Genomic DNA, 21,075 nt, shown 5'->3' with positions numbered 1-21,075 from the left:
TTGAAAAATAAGCACTCAGGAGGAATTTGGCTCCAGGCAGTCTAATTCCAGTCTACACTCTTAAGCACAAGTAAAAAAATCCAGACAGAAACAAAACTGTTTAATCTCAATCCATTTTGAAGGCCGGCCTGGTTTCATCGGTCCACAGTGAGTCAGGTAGGGAAGTGTAGGAGACTCCATCAGAACCAAGTCCTTCAAGATCCTGAGGAGCCAGGACCTGGTTCCCACCGAGACTCCCCCAGCAGTTCTTCAGGGGGTCCAGAAACAACCCTAAACACCACCCACTCTGGGAAGATCAGCTTTCAGGAGAAAAACTGGGATCCAGTCAATCTTCTTGAAGTAGCAGGAAAACAGAAAGGACAATTCCTCTGGGGTCTCAGAGAGCAGTGGTGGCAGAGACAAATCTCTGAATGAATTCAAATCTCTAAGTCCTTTGTGGTCAGCAGGACTGGAAATGGAACCGAACCAGAGGGGGAGTAAAGGTGGCAGGGTCACTAACGAGTTGTAAAGTTGAGAATAATGATCTTCAGGATAAATTCACAGCCTCCCCTCTTCAGTGTCATAAACAAAACAATGTTAGATATTTAGTATTTTAAATATAGGTATATTGGTATGACACAATGCATGAATAGTACCTACTTTGCCCCCAAGCTCAATATATTTTAATGTTTCATATAACTATTCTCTTATTTATCTTGCATCATGAATACAAAAAGGAGACTGCGAATCCCTACCAAAGCAGCAATCTAAACTGCAATGTACAACAATTTTAAATTTAAAGAGATGTTATTTAAATAGACTCCTTGTTTGAATCTTCAAATTCCAGGTGAAAAATGAATTTTGTTCAACCCTAGAATAGCTTTGGCTACCTTACTCAAGTTTCTATGGTCTGATGTGTTCAAATATAAGATGAGCTTCTTTTCTAAAATTGTCTTCTGTAAAGAAGGCATCAACACGTAGTTGAGTCTTTTCAAAGTCTCATATCACATTGACTTCTTCAAAAAACAGAGAACTGTTTGGGGAAGACATGAGAAATAACCTAAATAAATGTAGCTTTGAATGCAAAAAAAAAGAGTCCACCCCACAAAGGCAGGATAAAGGGAAGCAAAGAAACATATTGTAGATTTAGTTCTTATTCCCGGGGGGGACATATGACCTCACCATTTCTAATGTTGGAAATTGTTGGAAACAACCCTTCACGATCACTTTAAAAAGTAATAATGTTATGTTTGCCAAAAATATATACTCTGAATTTAATCACGAGGGAACATCAAACCAACCCAAATCAACCGACATTCTACAAAATAACTAGTCAGAGACAAAGAAACTGAGAAACTGTTCCAGATTAGAGGACACTGAGAAATCATGACAATTAAATGCTTCGTGATGCTGGACTGGATTCTACACAAGAAAAAGGACATTAGTGTTTCTTTTGAGGGAGTCTCAGTTACTTCAGTTATTTTGGTCTCAAATGAAACTCTAGAAATCCCTCAGTTATAGTGAAAACAATCTTTACTAGGCAAAGTATGATACTTCTCAAAGATTTTTTTGACCAGGATATTAGCACACATGATCTTGAAAGTCAGCATATATATTTTATATCCAAAATTTTTCATTAAGTATAAAAGTGAAATTTGTTTTTAAAAATATCTTTAAAAACTGATTTTGCTCTGAAAAAAACATTTTCTAAAGTAAGGTTGATATACTTTATCAAGTTTGCTGCTTCTTGGCTGTTTCAAGGGTAGAGTCAGTGTCTTAACTCAGCCATAGATAGCTAAGTACATTCTTTTCATTGATGTTTGAATCTGAAATATCAGCCATTATTGTAATACACAACAGAAGACAAATAACTCCATCTTGTACGTACCAGCCTTTTCACATCAATGAAATCAACTGCATATTTTGCTTGATTACTGTGAAAGCTGGTGTGGGCACACTGCTTACAGTACATTTTGCTATCACGATGTGGATTATAAAAGCAACCCAAGTGTATCAACCAAACAAAACTGGCATGGGGATGAACCATTAAAAATGAACGGCATCATCATGAAAACTGTACAACTTCAGCACACTCACAATGGTTAATGCAATCACACCCCAAGTATGTCCACTCTTGGCAGAGCTTACAAACACCAATGCCAGAAAACATTATTCTTTTTCAAAACATTAACTCCATATTCAAAAGTCTGATAATGTTGAGCCTTAAAATCTCTTGGCAGTGGATTTCAGCAACTAATTAGTTAATTTAAAAAATTGAGCTGGGTCAACTAAAACGATTCAGCTGTTTCAGCCACACATGTAATCATTAGAGCCATCGGATACTGGAATTTCAGGAGATATTCCAGAACACACGTTCCCCCCCACTGCACTTCAGCGGGCACGCCCCTCCACTGCCAGCCCAATAGTGTCGTGGGTTCCTGGGACCCTGGGAGGGCTGACGCTAGGGCCCTCCCTTCGCAGTCCTGCAGGCTCCTGTGGCCACACTGGCTACAGAGGGGCCTCCCACCCTCCCAGGGAGCTGGGCAACAGCCCATAAGGAATGCCCACTCCCTGAGTTCCAGAGCAGGACAAAGAACTTCTGCCCCCTCCTCCTCCTTCTTTGATGCCTGCACTCCTCAGGGAAGTTCAAACCAACCAGAGAACTGTTTTAACTATGTTAAAATATATGTTTAGCTAGTGGTTTTGGTCAAAGGAAACCTATTTGTTTGTTTTCTTTTTTTAAATTAAGAAACATATGTTTATTAAAGAAAAAAAGAGATGACAATACCCATAGCTGAACCTTCTAAAGTCATACTTCAGCATTTTGCTACAGTTATGTTCTGTCTTATTTTATTCAAAGGTTTTTTTCTGTCATTAAAACATTACTGTATATTCATATTTTTCTAACACTATATCATAAGCAGCTTTCTAGGTTAACAGTCTTATAAACAAATAACTGTTTAATATCCCAAGTAACTATAACTTGTTTTACTTAACTGGTTCCTTGTCACTGAACTTGTCAATTCACTTTAAAAAATCATTTATTCCCTGAGTATCTTCTACATTCAAGTTAGTGGATTAAATATTGTAAGCACTACATATAGATGTGAAAAAGTGGCTACTCCCAGAACACTATTCAAAACTACAAATGGTACAAACATTTGCATGTAACATATATGGCATATGTATGTGTACACTTGCCACATGTGTCCCTAAACTATTTAATTCTTTTTAAATATGCTTATAGGATTGAAATATTCTAATTTCCTTTCCATGTAGTCCTTTTATTACTAATTTTTCCTATCCTGGTCTGCTAGATTTGTGTTAGCATGACTGATCAGAAAATCTTTAAAGCAATCGCAAAAGAAAATCTGAGCATCATTAAATATTTTATCTTAAAAAAACATCCCCAACCAAAACTACTGACTACACCTGTATTTTATACAAAATTGCTGTATGATGTAATATGGGCTGGTCACCGGGGAAGGGTAATAATTTGCTGTGGTTTTCTTTGGGTGGCAGGACCAGGAGAGAGGAGCAGATATCTGGAAACAGATGTCTTCGAGCCACAGAGACAGATATAAATCTTCCTTTCAACCCTAACTAGCTGTGTGATCTTACGGGAAATTACTTAAATTTCACTGTGCTGCAGTTTTGTATTATACAAAGGAGTTAATAATATTTACCTTGCAGGGTAGATGTAAAAATCCCAGAAAAATCTATGTAAGGGCCAAGCATATGCCAGGCATACAAGAGACACTAAATATGTTTATTTCTACAGTGAGCATATATTCTGTTTCTTAAAGACAAACATAACTGTATATAGAAGAAATTTAAAGAGAAAATTTAATTCACTTGGCTTCACTGCTACAAGTGAATTTGTAATTCATTATTCATTTCCCAGGGAGGAGGCTAAGTCTTGAAAATTCAAGAATCCAGAAATGTAGAGGACAGCCCCCTGAGGCCCATCATGACCACCTCATAACCTAGCTCCTAACGTGTAGTTAATCCCATGCTTTGTCTCCTTTCTGTGTATTTGTGTCAGATCAAAGACGATGGAGTAAATACCCAGTGGGGAAAGCTATATGCATTCTCCAATCATGCTTCGGGGCAGTTTGCTCTACTTTCTAGTTCTCACCTGGCCTTTGATTTGACAGGGGAGCAAACGATTCCTCTGCTGCTCTGTCAGCAGGTAGAAATTAACTGCTTATCTTCTAGGAAAGTAGATGTTTCCCAGAGACATAGTGGAGTGGAAAAGCGGGTTCTGGATGGGCAGCCCTTCGCCACACACTTTATACTGGGGCTCTGACACTCAATCTTCTCTGAATGGGAACGAAATTTCCTGGCTAATGAGGGATTCCCTAAAGAGTCCCTCCAGAAGTTAATACATATCCGATTACCAGAGGTAACTGAACAGTAAGTGTTCCCAGGAGCCTTATGCGTCCCTGGAATTCTCATTTTTCCCATGTGAGTCAAACTGGAGTTGAAAAATTGTAAACAATTATATGAAACCATCTTCACTCTTTCAGAGTTAATTTAACCATCATCAAAATAGACATAATATTCCCAGGGCTGAAAAGTCTTAGATTCCGCCCCCCAATGGGGCCTTGATAGGTTTAGACCTCTGAATAGTGTCTCAGGGCTGCTCTGGGTCTCCATGGGGCAGTGGGGGGTGGGGTGGGTGGGGGAGGGCACACTGAGTGGGGAAACAACTCTGGGCCAAATGTAAGACAGCCTGAAACGCTGTGTATTTCAGAAACTGCCTGTAGAACTAGGAGGCACACAAAATTTTACCTACAACCTATATCATTTTTGGAGTTGTATACAGAGAGAATTTCAGAAAGTCTCTAATCTCAAAGGAACCTGTATATAAGATTTTGTCTTTGTTTTCAAACTGTCCAAACTCAAGTTGTTTCCTTGGTTTTAGAGTTGTAGGATCACTGTTTTGGTGATTTCAGATGCCAGTGTGATAACAGCACACACCAAAGTACAAAAAGCTTAATTTCAAATGGTTATTTGGGAAACTGTCCTTTGCACTGGCTGTTCCCTTACCCAGAAAACTCTGACCCCAGACATATGTACATAGCCCACTCCCTGACTTAATCTGGGTCGCTGTTCAAATGTCCCCTTACTGGAGAAGACTTCCTAACTATCCCATTTGAAGTAGCACACATTCAAAAGCAGGCTCGGTGTCACCTGAGGATGCTTTATTTTTTTTATTCACTTTTCTTTCTCACGCCCTATCTCACATTACAGGTGCACTTATTTTCCAACCTCCCCTCACTACCAAAGTAAGCTCCACGAAGAAGGAACTTTTGTTTTTTCACTACTATATCCCACCAGTTCTTCTCAGAGTTCCTGAACACGTGATCACTGTTCAATAAATATTTGTCACAGGAATGAATGAACTGTAGATGTTTTAGCCAAGTGCCACACATCTCCAGTTCTCTTCCCAGCAAGATACAGACTCAGACAAAGCTCCTGAGACACTCACACCAGGCTAACACTAACATTTCTTTCAATGTCTTTGTTGCAGCTTATAAAGCAAATGTACCATGTGAGCTACCCCAAAAGTCTATATAAAGCAAGTTTCTCTTCTAATGTTCCCAGGCTATCATACTCAGAAACACACAACTTGCAGCCCTTCCCCCACAGCCACAAATGTTTCATGCTCACAGAAACCTAGATCTCTTTTCTTACCATACTGATCAGAATTGCTGGTGAAGAGAAGATAGTCAGAAGCACAGGTCTGGGACTCAATATCCAAATCCCCTAACCTCAGAATCAATCTCTTCCCCTTCGGTACTGTGATCGTCTTTTCACAAACAGTGTGATTGGGGTAAGTCCCTGGATAATTCTTAGATGTCATGGTGCCACTGTCCTTATAGGTCACTATGTGCCCACAGCCATCACCTGTTAAAGAAAAGAGAATAAAAGAAGTGAAATTAATTTTTATTGATAAGAACCTTCTTTGGAGAGAGGGAAAAGCTAAAAAAATAAAAAATAAAAAAATAAGATTAAATTATTAAACAGTATCTACTGTTTCAGGTTATTTCATCTCGTTTCCCAGTTTAACCTTCTGAACACTGTTGATCAAATGTTTCATATTTTAGAATGGAAAGCCCTTAGCAAACACATCATTTAATCATATTATTTTTTTTCTAATCATCTATTTACCCACCCAAACTTGCACAGTAGGGCCTTGGCATTTACAGATTTGCCATTTGTGGTTTTGGCTATTAGCAAGCCAATGTCATGTAGAAATTTACAATGGAGAAAATAATATTGCTTACTTCAGAGGGTGACTGTGCGGATTAAACAAGATAAAATGCAAAATGTATGCCACTGGTCGCATCTGAGACAGGCTGAGAGGGTTTTAAGAGCCTGTCATTTAGCTGGGGACGAACAATCACTGGGCATTCATGTGTCAGTTAATGACGGTCACAGATTTGATGGCCCCTGATAGGCTCAGGGTGAATTGTTAGAGAATGTCAAAGATCTCCTGTATTGAACGCTTGTCACACACCAGGCATGGTGCTATTGGAGACACCAGAACACAGCAGTGGCTATTACACAGAACTCGGAGCACAACAGGAGATAATCCCATGTTCAAATAACTACACACTAGGTGCTATGTGCCATTTCGGGAGATGAAACCAAGTGCTGAGGAAGACAAAAGAGAATCTATGTCAGTGAATTATCACTACTTCACTAAAACAAGAAATTTTCTTAAGGCTTCTCTGAATCGGGAAGTTCATCAATTGACCGACAAGTTGTTCCAGTGGATTAAAGTGACCAAGTTAATCAGTCAAATAGCTAATGGCACACATAAGTGGGTGGGCTGCAAGGCAAATGAGCATACATTGCATTCAAATTGCAAAATGCTTGTGGTTAGTATGGCTTCACATAAACAAAGTAAGAAATTCTGCTGCAGAGATCAGCTGGAGAAGGAACTCTCTGAAGTAGTCAAACACGGCCTCTCCATCGAAGCCCCCACTAGCGCATCCTGAGAATCTGAAGACCAAGGCAGCCTTCTTCCTTCCCCTTCCTCTTCCCTAGCTAGAGGAGTCACCTGGGAGCTTCCTTTACTCCACTTCCTTCTTGCAGCTCAAATAATAATGAAGGCCTTGTTAAAATAAAATAAAAAAAAGTATGGGGGGGTGGGGCAAAGAACTCCAGAATCTACCTCATTTCAGCAGACAAGGTCTAGGGATAGAATCCACGCATTATCCAGAAACTCCCACAAGATTCTGGGCAGCCCTGGCCAGGAGATTGGATTGGGGGAGGAGAGTTGACCTTAAGGAGAAGTGGTTAGAGACTAGCCAGGGGGAAATGTAGATGGACAGCTAAGATAAAATGACTATGAAACAAGGAGATATAGGGAGAAGAAGTTGTGGAATTTATATGGTAGGCAACAGGGACCCATAGAAGTTTCACAGAAGGGAGATAATGAAAGAGGTATTTGAAAAAGAGAGTCAACCTGGTTGGATAATGACAGGAACTAGAACACAGGGAGAATCTGGGTCAGAGGAGGCGTATGAGGGCTAGGAATGAGGAACTGGAATGGGAAGGGAGGGGAAGAAAAACAGGAAATTTTACAAGAAAAAAATCGACAGACTCTGATTTTCACTAATTATAGTGGGAAAGACAAGAGGAGAAACAAACATTGAAATTTTGAGTCCAGAAATGATTAGAACAGAGGCTCATGTAGACAGTAAGGAAAACGCAGAGAGCCCACAGGTTTGGGGGCAAAAGTTGGGTTAAGTTTGAGGTGACAGCTGTATTTCTTGGGCTATCTGGCAGTACAAAATTGTTGAGAATTAAATGAAATTTATACAATAGTGAAACATATGGTGCAGAAACACATAATGCACTGGGTTTTCATTTAAAATTTGAATTATTTGCCTGCTTTTAAAGGCTTTAATAACAAAAATCCAATGTACAGTATATCTTGAAAACTGGAAGAGATGGCAACTATACCAGCAGGCATTCTTACAGGGCTAATGATAAAGTAGCTGCCACTTTAAAAGAGACAAAGCTCTAGCTTGCCATCAGATCCTGGCCATTCATTTCTATCACTTGCCCCACCTTTGGAGGCATTAATTTTGAGCAACGCTAGGATAACTAGTGTACAAATGATTGTGCATATAAATATACACATAACTAAGCCACCAAGACATTGCCCGGTAAACATTTAAATGCCTCTATTCTTAGTACTATGAAATTCTGCTTTAATAAGAACAAGAAAAAACATTTTTTTAGAAAACACAGCTAAATATAAAATGAGGAGCAATTATACGTGAATCAACCTACACATGACTATTGTATTCTAAATTTTTTAAGTGACATCATGACAAAGGAAGATCCCAGGGTGTCACTTTTATTCAACGCTGTCATTATACTTTGTTCCAATCACTTGTAAAGCCCAAAGGAAGCTCATTTCACCCAGTGATACTGGCAGAATATGAACAGGTTTAAAGCTCCAACCCTCCCATCACTACCTTGCATTGGCGGATCTGTGCCTCCTTGGAAACATTCCCTTTTCCATTAACTATCAAAACGAAATTCTATTGAGTCTTTGTTCTGCCAAAAATCTTGAAAGGAACTGCTGAGTCCCAATTTATTAAAAAGCAAACTGTCATCAGAAGTTATCATTTCAGTCTTGCCTATGGAAGTAGACTATTTATGGAGTTTTCTGTGGAAAGCTGTAATATGATAAGTTTATTCCAAGGGCATCAACTACATCAGGAATTTTTATCCTATTGTTCTCCCACAGTTTTGACGACTTCAAAGAATAGAGTTCACAATACTATATTTTAGAATTGAAAGTTTCTAAGAGAATAGATCTTACATGTTATGTTCTCACCATAAAAAAGAAATGTTAATTATGCGAGGTGACGGAGGTATTAATGCTATGGTGGTGATAATTTCATATTCTATAAATGTATCAAATCAACATGTTGTAGACTTAAACTTACACAATGTCAATTATATGTCAGTAAAGCTGGGGGGAAAAAGAACTAGAAATATGCCAAAAGGGAAAATGGAAAACTACTAGGGAGAGAAAACACCTATATATCACGTATTGAATAAGGCAGGTGCATGCAAATGCAAAACAACAGAGAAGCACTATTCTCATGGCCTTATTACTAATACTCAGGTAGCTTAACTTGCATAGGCTAACTCTAATTAAGAATCACAGACAGGAAGATGATAAAACGCGTTAAAAAATCTATCAGTTCATGTCCTATATCTTGCGTATCAATATCAATATCCTGGTTGTGATATTATAATACCGTTTTGCAAGATGTTATCACTGGGGGAACTAGGCAAAGGGTACAGAACATCTCTCTGTATTATTTCTTACAACTGCATGTGATCTACAGTTATCTCAGAATAAAAAGTTTAAATAAAAAATTGAAAAAAATCTGTCAGTCTGGTTAAGTTTGGCAGGGGGTAGAATTGAGGGGGTGGAAATGAAAGGGCTTTTATTTTCTATTTTATATATTTCTATACTATTTGGATTTTGTCATCTGTATGTTTTGTCTATTTAAATTATTTTAATTGAATAAAGCATTTATACAAATTTGCATTGAAAATATCTATATGAAATGACAACTAATAAAGGAGGCCATTTTTTATTCTAAAATCTTTGTACCAAACCATTTTCCAAGTTTCTCGCATTTGTCTAAAAGGAGCATAGGACACTGAATCTGTGGGAGTTTCAAAACATGTGCCCCAATCTACAGATGAGAAAACTAAATGTATATGGAGTTTCCTTAAGGCTACTCAACTGATGGTGGGTCCCAGACTACAGTTCCCAGATGATCCAGCAACGGCTTTAGAATTTTGTTTGTTTTTAATTAAAGTTTATTAAGGTGACAACGGTTAGTAAAGTTACATAGGTTTCAGGTATACAATTCTGTAATACAGCTTTAGAATTCTTAAAATATTTCTGTCTCACCTCTTTGATTTTTTTAAACACATGTGTATTTGTGCTTAATCTTGAAAAACCACCTGAACTCTGCCCTGTCAGATCTCCCTTTAGATACGTTCACAACATTCTTCTGCTAAAATGAACAGATTCCTAATAACTGCCTCTGGCAATGGTCATAAATAGATGGAAAACCACTGGATAGAACAGTGAGGAAGAACTTTAAAATGGAAGTATCAGGTGTGTCACCATCTGAACTCACTGATGAATCTCATCATGACTACAAGTGAGACAAACAGATATTATGTGTCTCCTGATAGGACAAAACGTGTTCTACGCACCAACCCCTATCAAGTACTATTGCCAAAAAGTGAAACACATGAATAAATAATTGACTCCAAATCTCATCATGTCTTTTGGTCTTACTTCAGTCTACAGGAAATGCAGGGGGTTGAGGCACAAGTTTACTGACACCATGAAGAAGCCAAAAGCTGAATTCAGGCTGTGACAGTCTAGGTGTAATTGACCCAGTTTCTTCAACAATGAATTGTATGAACGAACATTTTAAAAAGTATTTATTTTAGATTAAAGGAAACTTAAGAATCATAACAACCACGTGAATCTCATTTGGATTCTGATTTGAAAAACCCAATCTTATAAAACTACTTTAAAGAGATAATTGGGGTGTTAAAAAATATCAAGGAAGTACTATTCACTTTATTAGATGCGATAACAGTATTGAGGTTATGTAAGAAAATGTCTTTTTTTAGGGATGCCTACTGACATATGTAGGGCTGAAATGACATGATGACATGAGGTCTGAGATTTCAAATATGTATGTCAGCAAAAAAGGAAGGGAAAAGAATAAGTGGAAAAAAAAAAGGGAAAATGTTGATGGTTGTCGTAGCTGGATGATAGAGAGTTCAGAGTTTTGTTTTGTTTTGTTTTGATTTTAATTAAAATGAAAAGAAATAAAGGTCAATCTTTAAGGGAAAAACTACATCCTTGCTTTTATGACTCAGCTCCACATGGTGTTATGGGGACTGATGAGCAGAGAGCCACAGCGATACAGTAGTACAAGGTGACAGTTACCTTAAACGGCTACCTAACATCAAAGGGGGAGGGGTGTGGAAAGAATGTGAAAAGAGGAAGTTTCCCCACAGGGAATTTGTCTGCTCTTCAAAAATGGGTACCACACATTGTTTACCTTTTTCTTCCTTTGAACTGTAATTTAATTGCCCAAGCATATGATGACTAAACTATGTATCATTTCCTCCTTTCCTTAGACTGAAAGCACCTCACTGTAGAATTTGAAGGGTGTTTCCTCCAATGATGGGCCTAAATCCTGGGGTTTGCTTGGCGCCATAGCTGGTTTGTGAGACTGACCAACCACCTCCTCAAAACAACTTACAAAAATAAAATTGAATGGACGAGGTTTAGATTTTGGAAAAAGTTGCGAGTACTCATTCATAGTTTATAACTTCCCAAGTGACCTCTACACAAAATCCAAGTATTTTAATTCTGAATATTTGGAAACAATCTAAATTAGAGAAGAATAGTCAAACTATGCTATCTCCATGCAATGTGATACATAGTCCCCAAAAGTTAAGGTCCTGTTTTAGAAGACTATTTGGGCGGGGGGCGGGGGGGAGGGAGTTGGATCTCTTATTACTATATGTGAACCTCAAAGAAATGGTTGAAAGCCGTAGAGTTATAGTAGGTGGTAGAACTGGGTATAAACTCAGGCTCCAGGGTCCACACCATTAGTCAGATCAGAAAGGCTAGCCACGTATAAACTTAGGGTGAAGAGAGGGGCCTCTCTGCCCCTCGGTCAGAATCTGGGCAACATCAGGGCTGAAGTGTCTATGCCACATGTCTTTATGGAAGGGGGCTAAGATTATTTCATTTTAAAGCAGAATATAGAGGATACATATAGATATGAAGAAAAAAATGTTTAAAGAGTTTATTTCTACAGCATGGGATCACAAGTGATTTTTATTTATTTATACATTTATTTTCTAAATTTTCTACAATATGAAAACATTATATATAAATAAAACAATTAAGAGCACCCAACTCACCTAATGTTCTTTGTAACATTCAAGGCTACTTTCAGCATTAGCATAAGTTATAGACTAGAAGAAGTCGCTGTAAACCAGTATACTCAAACTGTCATCAAAAACTCACTCAACAGAGGCGGCCGGATGGCTCAGTGGGTTAGAGCGCAAGTTTTGAACAGGGTTGCTGGTTCGATTCCCACATAGGTCAGTGAGCTGCTCCCTCCACAACTAGATTGAAGACAACGAGCTGCTGCTGAGCTGCCACTGAGCTTCTGAAGGGGCAGCCAGATGGCTCAGTTGGTTAGAGCACGAGCTCTCAACAAGGTTGCCGGTTCAATTCCTGCATGGGATGGTGGGCTGCCCCTTGCAACTAAAGACTGAAAACAGCAACTGGACTTAGAGCTGAGCTGCGCCTTGCACAATTAAATTGAAGGACAAACAAAGACTTGGAGCTAATGGGCCCTGGAAAAACACACTGTTCCCCAATATTCCCCAGTTAAAAAGAAATTACTTTTAAAAAACAAAACAAAACAAAACTCACTCAACAAATAGCTAGGAACTTGATATAATGTAGTTCCCATCTGAAGTTGCTCACAGTCAAGGGGAAAGGTATGTTGTTAACAAATCATTCCTGAGAATAGTGACAGGTCCAGAAACAGAGATATGGGCTCAAAATCTGTTCTCCAAATGCCTGAAATAAATGAATATGCTTCTACCTTTCAGCCTTTAACATCAGCTATTCAAAAAGTATTGGATATACAATGTATTTTCTAAATAAGCTTAAAATAAATCCTAGATCCTTGTCTACATTTATTTAGTCTACTGTAATTCCAACCAATAAGAAAGAAAAACAATAACTTCCTTAATAGACTATTTCCTTTTGATAAGAAATCATGTTCCCCTAACAGAAAACTGAAATTAAGATATACCTGGTACAGACTAAGTTCTGCAAAACTACAAAGCATGATTTAGACATTAAAAGAAAACTTTTAACTGAATCATACCAGTTGGAAGATTATTTGGATGAAGTAAAATGAGTAGTGCAAAAGTGCCTTCAAGATTATCAACTAGTCCCTAAAACAAAACAGCAGCCTTCAAACTTTCTTAAGACTTATAGTTAGAATACAGATTTTTCATCCCAACCTAAGTAACCATGCATAAATAACAAACAAAAGTCTAACGTTATAATTTTTTTATTTGATATTCCCTATTCTATTCCGTTTCATCTTTTAATTAAAAGCATGCTGGGTTTGCCAACTGAATTGATTTTATTGCCTACTAATAAGTCACAACCTGCAATTTGGGAAACAGTGCTGTAAAATATTCTAGGAGTGAAACCATTTCTAGACACATGATTTTATTACAGTTGTATCCTTGCTCTTCTAATATTCAAGTTACAACAGGTCTCAACACATACTATCATTCGTGTGTGGGTGTGAGAAAATTTCTTTCCATGTCTAAGATCAAGTGAGCTCTTGATGACTACAGTCTTTTCAACCACAAAGGGGAGTTTGCAATTATTACAGAGTTTGTTGTCTGATGGTAAGGCGAACAGATTTCCCCAGGTATTACTAATTTCATTGTCAGCCATACTGTCTTACCAACTTCGCTCTTCTCCAACGGTGCTTAACTTTTTTACTTTGTGTGTTGCCTGCAAAGGAATGGAAAAATAAGGAAGGGCAGGAGGGCCTAAGCAGTTATGTGAGAATAGTCAGGCAGCAATTATAATGACAAAAGTTTAATTATTCAAAATCTTTCATTTTCCTGAAAGGAAAATGACTAATATTAGATTGGTGCAAAAATAATTGCGGTTTAAAAGGTTAAAAAAAATTGCAATAGCCACAATTACTTTTGCACTAACCTATACTATGCTGAAAGAAGTTTCAGTTTCAGACTAGAACCACATGTCCAAAGTTCTGTTTAGAATCTCTTTAAACTTTATTCTCACCACATATAAAATAGATGCTAATGATATGACTAAACACCTAATGAAGATAATACTCAGCAGATGAAAAACAGTTGAAAGTAAAGTAAAAGGAAACAAAAGGTACTTATTGTTAAAAGTCTCTCCATGTAAACCCTCATCACAATGTTTCCTATCAGCTAAAAAAAAAAATCACTTAAAATAAATCAGTTTGAATTTATGAAAATGGAACAAATCATTTCAAGAGTTCCTATCCACAACTCTCTACATAATGTGAGGCTATTTCCATCAGTGTGCAAAAACATTAATACTTTTAATGTTAACATATTAAAAAGTACCATGTATACTCACAGGAAAAAAAATCTCCAAAGCTACTGGCTAAAAGTGAAACCAGTAGAAACTATAGTTCTTTGTCAGACCTTAATCTTGTGATTCCTACTGAAAGGTAAAAGATCACTGAAAGGGTTGTGGGGGTCGGGGAAGAGGGTTTGCACACCTGTCATTTTTCCAATTTTATAAATTATCTCATATTCTTGGGAGGTAACAAAGCAACAGTGGTTATGGTACCGGGTTCCCGCACAGCCTTACTCAGTGCTGACTGTGTGACCTCAGTTGAGTCCTTTTACTTCTGCAAACTTCATTTCATCATAAGTTATATAGAGACAATGAGAGAGCCTGACACACAGGGTTATCAGGAGCATTCAGTGAGATCAGGCTGGTAAAGTATGGGGCACAGGCTAACATACAGTAATAATTTATTACATTTTAATTGATATTATTTTATTTAAAAATACTACACATATTAAAGTATCAAGAATATTACTTTGAATGAGCCGACTTCATCCAGATTTCATCACCCATTCATTGGGTCTGTGATCTTAAGAAGTTATTCATTTTTGTGTTTATCAATTTTCCTCATCTTAAAATGACCAATCATAACTGGGTGTGATAAAGATGAATGAGTCTGTACCTATGTGTTAAGTGCTCTAAATTGCTGGAACGTCTAATTAGAATGCATCCCCTGATATTTATCTAGGGCCCACCAGCTGCTAAGCCAGTATCTCCCAAAGTGGACTCCTTAGGAATTTTACAAAAAGGTCAAGCTCTCATCTTCCAAAGAGAGTTGCAGGTAAATAAGCTTGCAGAATCCCACCTTTTTCTTCAACACAGGATACATCAAAGCCCTTCCTGTGCACAGTGAAGCTCTATTAGGGGACACATTTTGCAATATTCCCAGGAAACTCTTCCTCAGTGGGCATCTTCTAGAAGTAGTATTCTGTGGGTAACACCGGCCAACTCCTGGGCTGGGTTCTCCAAAGTGGGACACACAGAGATCCCATGATGGGGCTTCTGGGATTAAAGATTGGATGTGGAGAAGTAGACTTGGGTCTTCTAAGAATCATACTGATATACGATCCTGATATTCAAAAGCAAGACTTTTCCCACTGTTTTTAAGCTTAAGTGTTTGGTGGGTGTCACAACATATTGGACACATTGGATGAGAGGTTTCATAATTTCACAGAATGAAAATTTAAGGAAAAACTTGTTTGTACAGCAAAACAAGTCTAAGACAACTGTTTTATCTCTGTGGAATAGATGCTCAGGATACGGAAGTCAGAGAAAAGTGGCGGCTGACCTTTCCTCATAATGTCAGGATGTTGATGTAATGTCCAAGCTACAATTTCTGAAGTTGAAGACAAAGGGGAGAAATCTTTCCTGTCTCTACAACATACTGTATCTCCTAAACTTGGTTCCATGTTAGACATGCATATTGTTAATATTCAGATAAATGTAAGTAGATATTGACTTTTCTCTCTGGAGTCCAAAAATATCCAATATTACCAAGTAGAGACCAAGTTAATCTGAGTTTTAGAAGTTAAAACTAAGCATTTCTTTCTCTCCACCCCCCCTCCCCTACACGTGTGTTTTCACTTTTAGAGATATATTTTTCAAAACCTCAGTAAGAATCAAAATGGTATTGGAACAGGGAAAAATCATAAAATTTGTGCAAGGGCTCTTACTAAAACTTAGCATTTGCCAAGCATTTATTGTAAAAGGTAACAGATACAGAGTGTTCTAAGGACTTTACATTATCTTATTTAATCCTCAAAATGATCATATTTGATTAATGATATTATTAGTTCCCTTTCTAAAAATCAGGAAATAGTTCATATGTATGTATGTATATATACACACACACAACACACACATATATACATATGATATACATACATTAATTTCGAAATGGTTCTTTTTTTATGGCTTCCGTATGCTTTGTTGTGTTTACTCTTTGCTGAAGTTCTCACTGAGTTGATCTATTCTTCCCCTGAGTTTGTAGAGCATCCTCATAACCAGTGTTTTGAACTCTGTATCTGGTAGGTTACTTGCCTCCATTTCATTTAGTTCTTTTTCTGGAACTTTCTCCTGTTCTTCATTTGGGACGTTTTTCTTTGTATACTCATTTTGGTTGCCTCTGTGTTGTTTTCTATGTATTTGGTAGGTCTGCCATGTCTCTCAATCTTGGCCAGGTGGTCTTATATAAAGAGTAATATCTCAAATATAAAGAGTAATATCTCAAATGTCCAAGTGTATAACTCAAAACTTATAGGACATTCCCAAAAAACACAATTGAAGCCCACAACACCCTTTCTTCATCACATGTCCATCCTATTACCCCTGTTCTATGTGTGAAGAAGTTGAGGCTCTGAGAAGCTGGCTGAGGGGGCATCTGACCCTAGCATGTCTGACTCTAGAGACCACAGAACTCAGTCACTGTATGCCCAGGCTGCCACTGCCAAAGTCATCCTTAGAAATCAGAAAGGGAAGCAGAGAGGTTTAAGACACCGACTAATACTGAACAGCTCAACTGGTATTAAAACACAGGTTACATTTATTCATTTATAGTCCAGGTTACATTTATTTATTTATAGTCCAATTCTTTTTGTCTGAAAATAAACATGAGGAAAGTAGCTACGTTTAACTCAGGGTTTTCTGTAAAACTTATGACGTGAGAAATTCCACTACTCTCTCTCTCTAATTACATAAGTAAGCACATTTTACTAGACTATTAAGGGAATAGTCTAATGAGAATCGATTATTTTACCTCCCACAAAGTTTATTCACTTTGCTTAGCATCAATGTGACTCCGAAAAGATGCTCTGTAAATGAAGTTCTCAGTGGATTAAAGTGCTGCTCCTCAAACTTCAGTGAGCACATCAGTCACCTGAGGATCTTGTTAATATGCAGCACCTGGAATTTCTGCATCTCCAAAGCTCTTGGTAATGAGTTAGAATTTCCAGGAGGGAATTTCCGCCCGTTCTCAGGAATTTTTTTTGCTTTCCGGTTCCCAAATCCTGAGAAAAGTTGGTCAGGAAATCGGGAAAATTGGTTCCTTGAATCCAGTAATACCCACAATGGGAAATAAACGTACTGCTCACAATGTATCTTTTAGACACTTTTCATATTTATCGCTAGGGTTTCCAGGCAGGAATTTCCGCCAGCCCTCGGGAATATTTTTCACTTTTCCATTCTTGAATCCCGAGAAAAGTTGGTCGGGAAATCGGGAAAATCTGCTCCTTGCACCCAGGTGGTTGGTAGTATCGGCTGTCACTTTGTGGAAACAATTCATCGTGGAGAACAGAAAACAGTTTATGTCTTGGGATTTGGGAACGGGAAAGTGAAAAAAATTCCTGAGAATGGGCAGGAATTCTTGCCTGGAAACCCTAGAATGACTATTCTATTGGTTCCTGTAAGATATACTCTTGAATAGCAAGATACTAAAATAGCCCTCAGGTTTAATTGGCATCTTGCAGTGAATGGTTTTTAAAAAGAAAAAACCTTGAGAAAAAAGTTTTGTATAGTTTTATTTAAATATCTATTCCTAAAATTGGAACACATCGATATTTTCAATTCTGTCACTTGTTTTCACATTAAATTTCATTTATAAGACTAGGCAGGCAATAATATATTTCAGGATCTATATTTAATCCAGGGTGTAATTTATGATACCTAGACAAAAGTGTCAATTTAGAAATTACTTGAGCATATGGTGTATTTTACACAAAGACATAGGATGAAAAGTTTTGAAAACATACATGTATGCATCATATATAAGGAAAAAGCAATCAATATTTATTGATCACAAAAGAGCAAACCTCAGTTGGGTGAGTGATGGCATCTTACCATACATCCAATGAGGTATGAAATGTAAGATTTGAGAGAAAAATAAACCTTATAAAACTCATATCATGTTGCACAGTCCTGAAAATTGTACTGTCTTTGTACATTCTTCATTCTCCACTGCAGAATTTATCACAATCCAATCAAAGCACATGGTTAGCTACTGAGATTAGAAAGAGTCTTAATTTCTGTGACAACTCTGATCATCTCTAAGAGAAATAAAAGACTATTAATTTAAAACTTTATTGAATAAATAAAGGACTTTATTGAATAAATAAAGGACCTCTTGTAATGGCTGTGTCTCATGGGCAGCCTTGGCCTGTGCTACAAGCTTTCTTAAAAACTTTTCAAGGTCTGCAGGCCTCAGGCAGGTGGTAGCTGGCCTCAATGTGCCCTGTGCCTTTTGTTAAGTGGCACCAGGCCCAGTACAGGTGAAAGTTGGCCTCGGGTGGCCATGTGACTCCCACATGACTCCAGGTGCAGTACAGGCAGCTGCTAACTGCATATTGCTTTATAGCTCCTACCAGGCAACCTAGGGCCAGGAATAGGCAGCAGCTGACCTCAGCCGGCATTACAGCCCCTCCCAAGAGGCTCCAGCACCAACACATCCGGTAGCCAGTTTCAGATCACACCAGAGTAACATCTGATTAGATCCACAAACTGCACACGCAAAGGGTAGTCTTGGCAAGCACCAGAGGCCCACTGGGGTGAACCTGCTCTATGGAGTCAGCTCCAGCTATGATCATGGACAGTCCACACAGCCAGTCAGCCTGAGGATCAATCCCAACCACTGAGAAGAAAACATTAATCAAGGCCCAACTATAACAGGAGAGCACACACAATCCACACAAGGAACACGCCTGGAGGACTCAACCCAGTTGACTACGGAGACTTCACCACTGGGTCCCACAGGACACCTACATAAGGCCACTCTGCCAAGACTGGGAGACGTAGCAGGTTTACCAAATACATAGAAAAAAACACAGAAAGGCAGACAAAATGAGGAGACAAAGAAACATGTCCTAAATGAAAAAATAGACGAAAACTCCCGAAAAACAACTAAACAAAATGGAGGCAAGCAACCTACCAGATACAGAGCTCAAAACACTGGTTATAAAGATGCTCAACAAACTTAGGGGTAAAATAGATAAACTCAGTGAGAACTTCAACAAAGAGACAGCAAACAAAAAAAAGGACAAAAAACATAAAAAAGAACCAGTCCGAAATGAACAATATAATAACTGAAATGAAGAATGCACTAGAAGGAATCAACAGCAGATTAGATGAAACAGAGAACTGAATCAGTGATTTGAAATACAAGGTAGTGGAAACACCCAAACAGAATAGCAAAAAGAAAAAAAAAAGTGAGAATAGTTTAAGGGACCTTTGGGACAATAACAAGCATACCAACATTTACATCATAGTAATACCAAAAGAAGAAGAGAGAGCAAGGGATTGAAAATCTATTTGATGAAATAACGACTGAAAACTTCCATAATCTGGTGAAGGAAATAGACATACAAGCCCAGAAAGTGCAGAGAGTGCCAAAAAAAGATGAACCCAAAGAGGCTCATACCAAGACACATCATAATTAAATTGCTAAAGGTTAAAGACAAAGAATCTTAAAAGCAGCAAGAGAAAAGCAGTTACTTACCTACAAGGGAGTTCCCATAAGATTGTGTGCTGATTTCTCAAAAGAAACTTTGCAGGCAGAAGAGATTGGTACAAAATATTCAATGTGATGAAAAGGACCCACAACAAAGATTACTCTATCCAGCAAGGCTATCATTAAAATCAAAGGAGAGAGAAAGAGGTTTTCAGACCAAAAAAAAGAAAAAAGCTAAAGGAATTCATCACCACCAAACCAGTATTACAAGAAATGTTAAAGAACTTCTTTAAGAAAAAGAAGAAAAGGAAAAAAACACATAAATATGAATAGTAAAACGACAATAACTACATACCTATCACTAATCACTTTAAATGTAAATGGATTAAATGCTCCAATCAAAAGATATAGGGTGGCTCAATGGTTAAGAAAAGAAGACCCATACATATGCTATCTACAGAGACCCATTTAAGATCGAAAGTCACACACTGATGAAAGTAAATGGATAGAAACTGATATTTCATGCAAATAGAAATGAAAAAAAGCTAGAGTAGCAATACTTATATCAGAAAATATAGATTTTAAAACAAAGGTTATAACAAGAGATAAAGAAGGACACTACATAATGATAAAGGCGTCAATACAACAAGAGGAATATAGCCCTTGTAAACATTTATGCACCCAATGTAGAAACACCTAAATTCATAAAGTAAATATTGATGGACATAAAGAGAGAATGACAGTAATACAGCAACTGTAGGAGACTCTGACATCAATGGATAGATCATCTAAACAGAAAATCAACAAGGAAACATGGCCTTAAATGACACATTAGACCAGATGGACTTAATTTATATTTTTAGATCATTTCATCCCAAAGCAACAGAACATATATTCTTTTCAAGCACACATAGAACATTGTCCAGGACAGATCACATGTTAGGCCACAAAACAAGTTTCCATAAATTTAAGAAGATTGAAATCATATCGAACATCTTCTCCAACCACAATTGTATAAAACTAGAAATCAAATAAGGAGTAATTGAAAAATACACAAACACATGAAGGCTAAATAACACGCTACAAAACAATGAGGGGATTACCGACAAGAGCAAGGAAGAAACAAAAGATACCTTGAGACAAATGAAAACGAAAACACAATGACCCAAAATCTATTAGACACAACAAAAGAAGTTCTAAGTGGGAAATTCATAGCAATATAGGTCTACCTCAAGAAACAAGAAAAATACCCAAAACAACAACAACAACAACAACAATCTCATCTTACACCTAAAGGAACTAGAAAAGTAACAACATACAAAACCCAAAGTGAGTAGAAGGAAGGAAATAATAAAGATCAGATAAAATAAATCACATATAGTCTAAAAAACAA

The 21,075-nt window shown here is 37.6% G+C and overlaps 1 protein-coding gene across 2 annotated transcripts in view; it reads right to left on the bottom strand.

The window, feature by feature from the left end:
• The window catches only part of DCBLD1 (discoidin, CUB and LCCL domain containing 1), a 63,947-nt gene that overhangs the window by 32,594 nt on the left and 10,278 nt on the right, over positions 1-21,075 (bottom strand). For both annotated transcript variants that reach the window (XM_019741350.2, XM_019741352.2), the window contains exon 2: positions 5,680-5,892. In XM_019741350.2, coding sequence (XP_019596909.2) covers positions 5,680-5,892 — 213 coding nt within the window. The remainder of the gene's footprint in view (positions 1-5,679; positions 5,893-21,075) is intronic.

The sequence above is a fragment of the Rhinolophus sinicus genome, linkage group LG05 (genome assembly GCF_036562045.2).
Source record: "Rhinolophus sinicus isolate RSC01 linkage group LG05, ASM3656204v1, whole genome shotgun sequence".
In the NCBI taxonomy this organism is placed as follows: domain Eukaryota; kingdom Metazoa; phylum Chordata; class Mammalia; order Chiroptera; family Rhinolophidae; genus Rhinolophus; species Rhinolophus sinicus.
The sequence above is the reverse complement of the archived record's forward strand: the minus strand, read 5'-3'. Positions and strand labels throughout refer to the sequence as shown.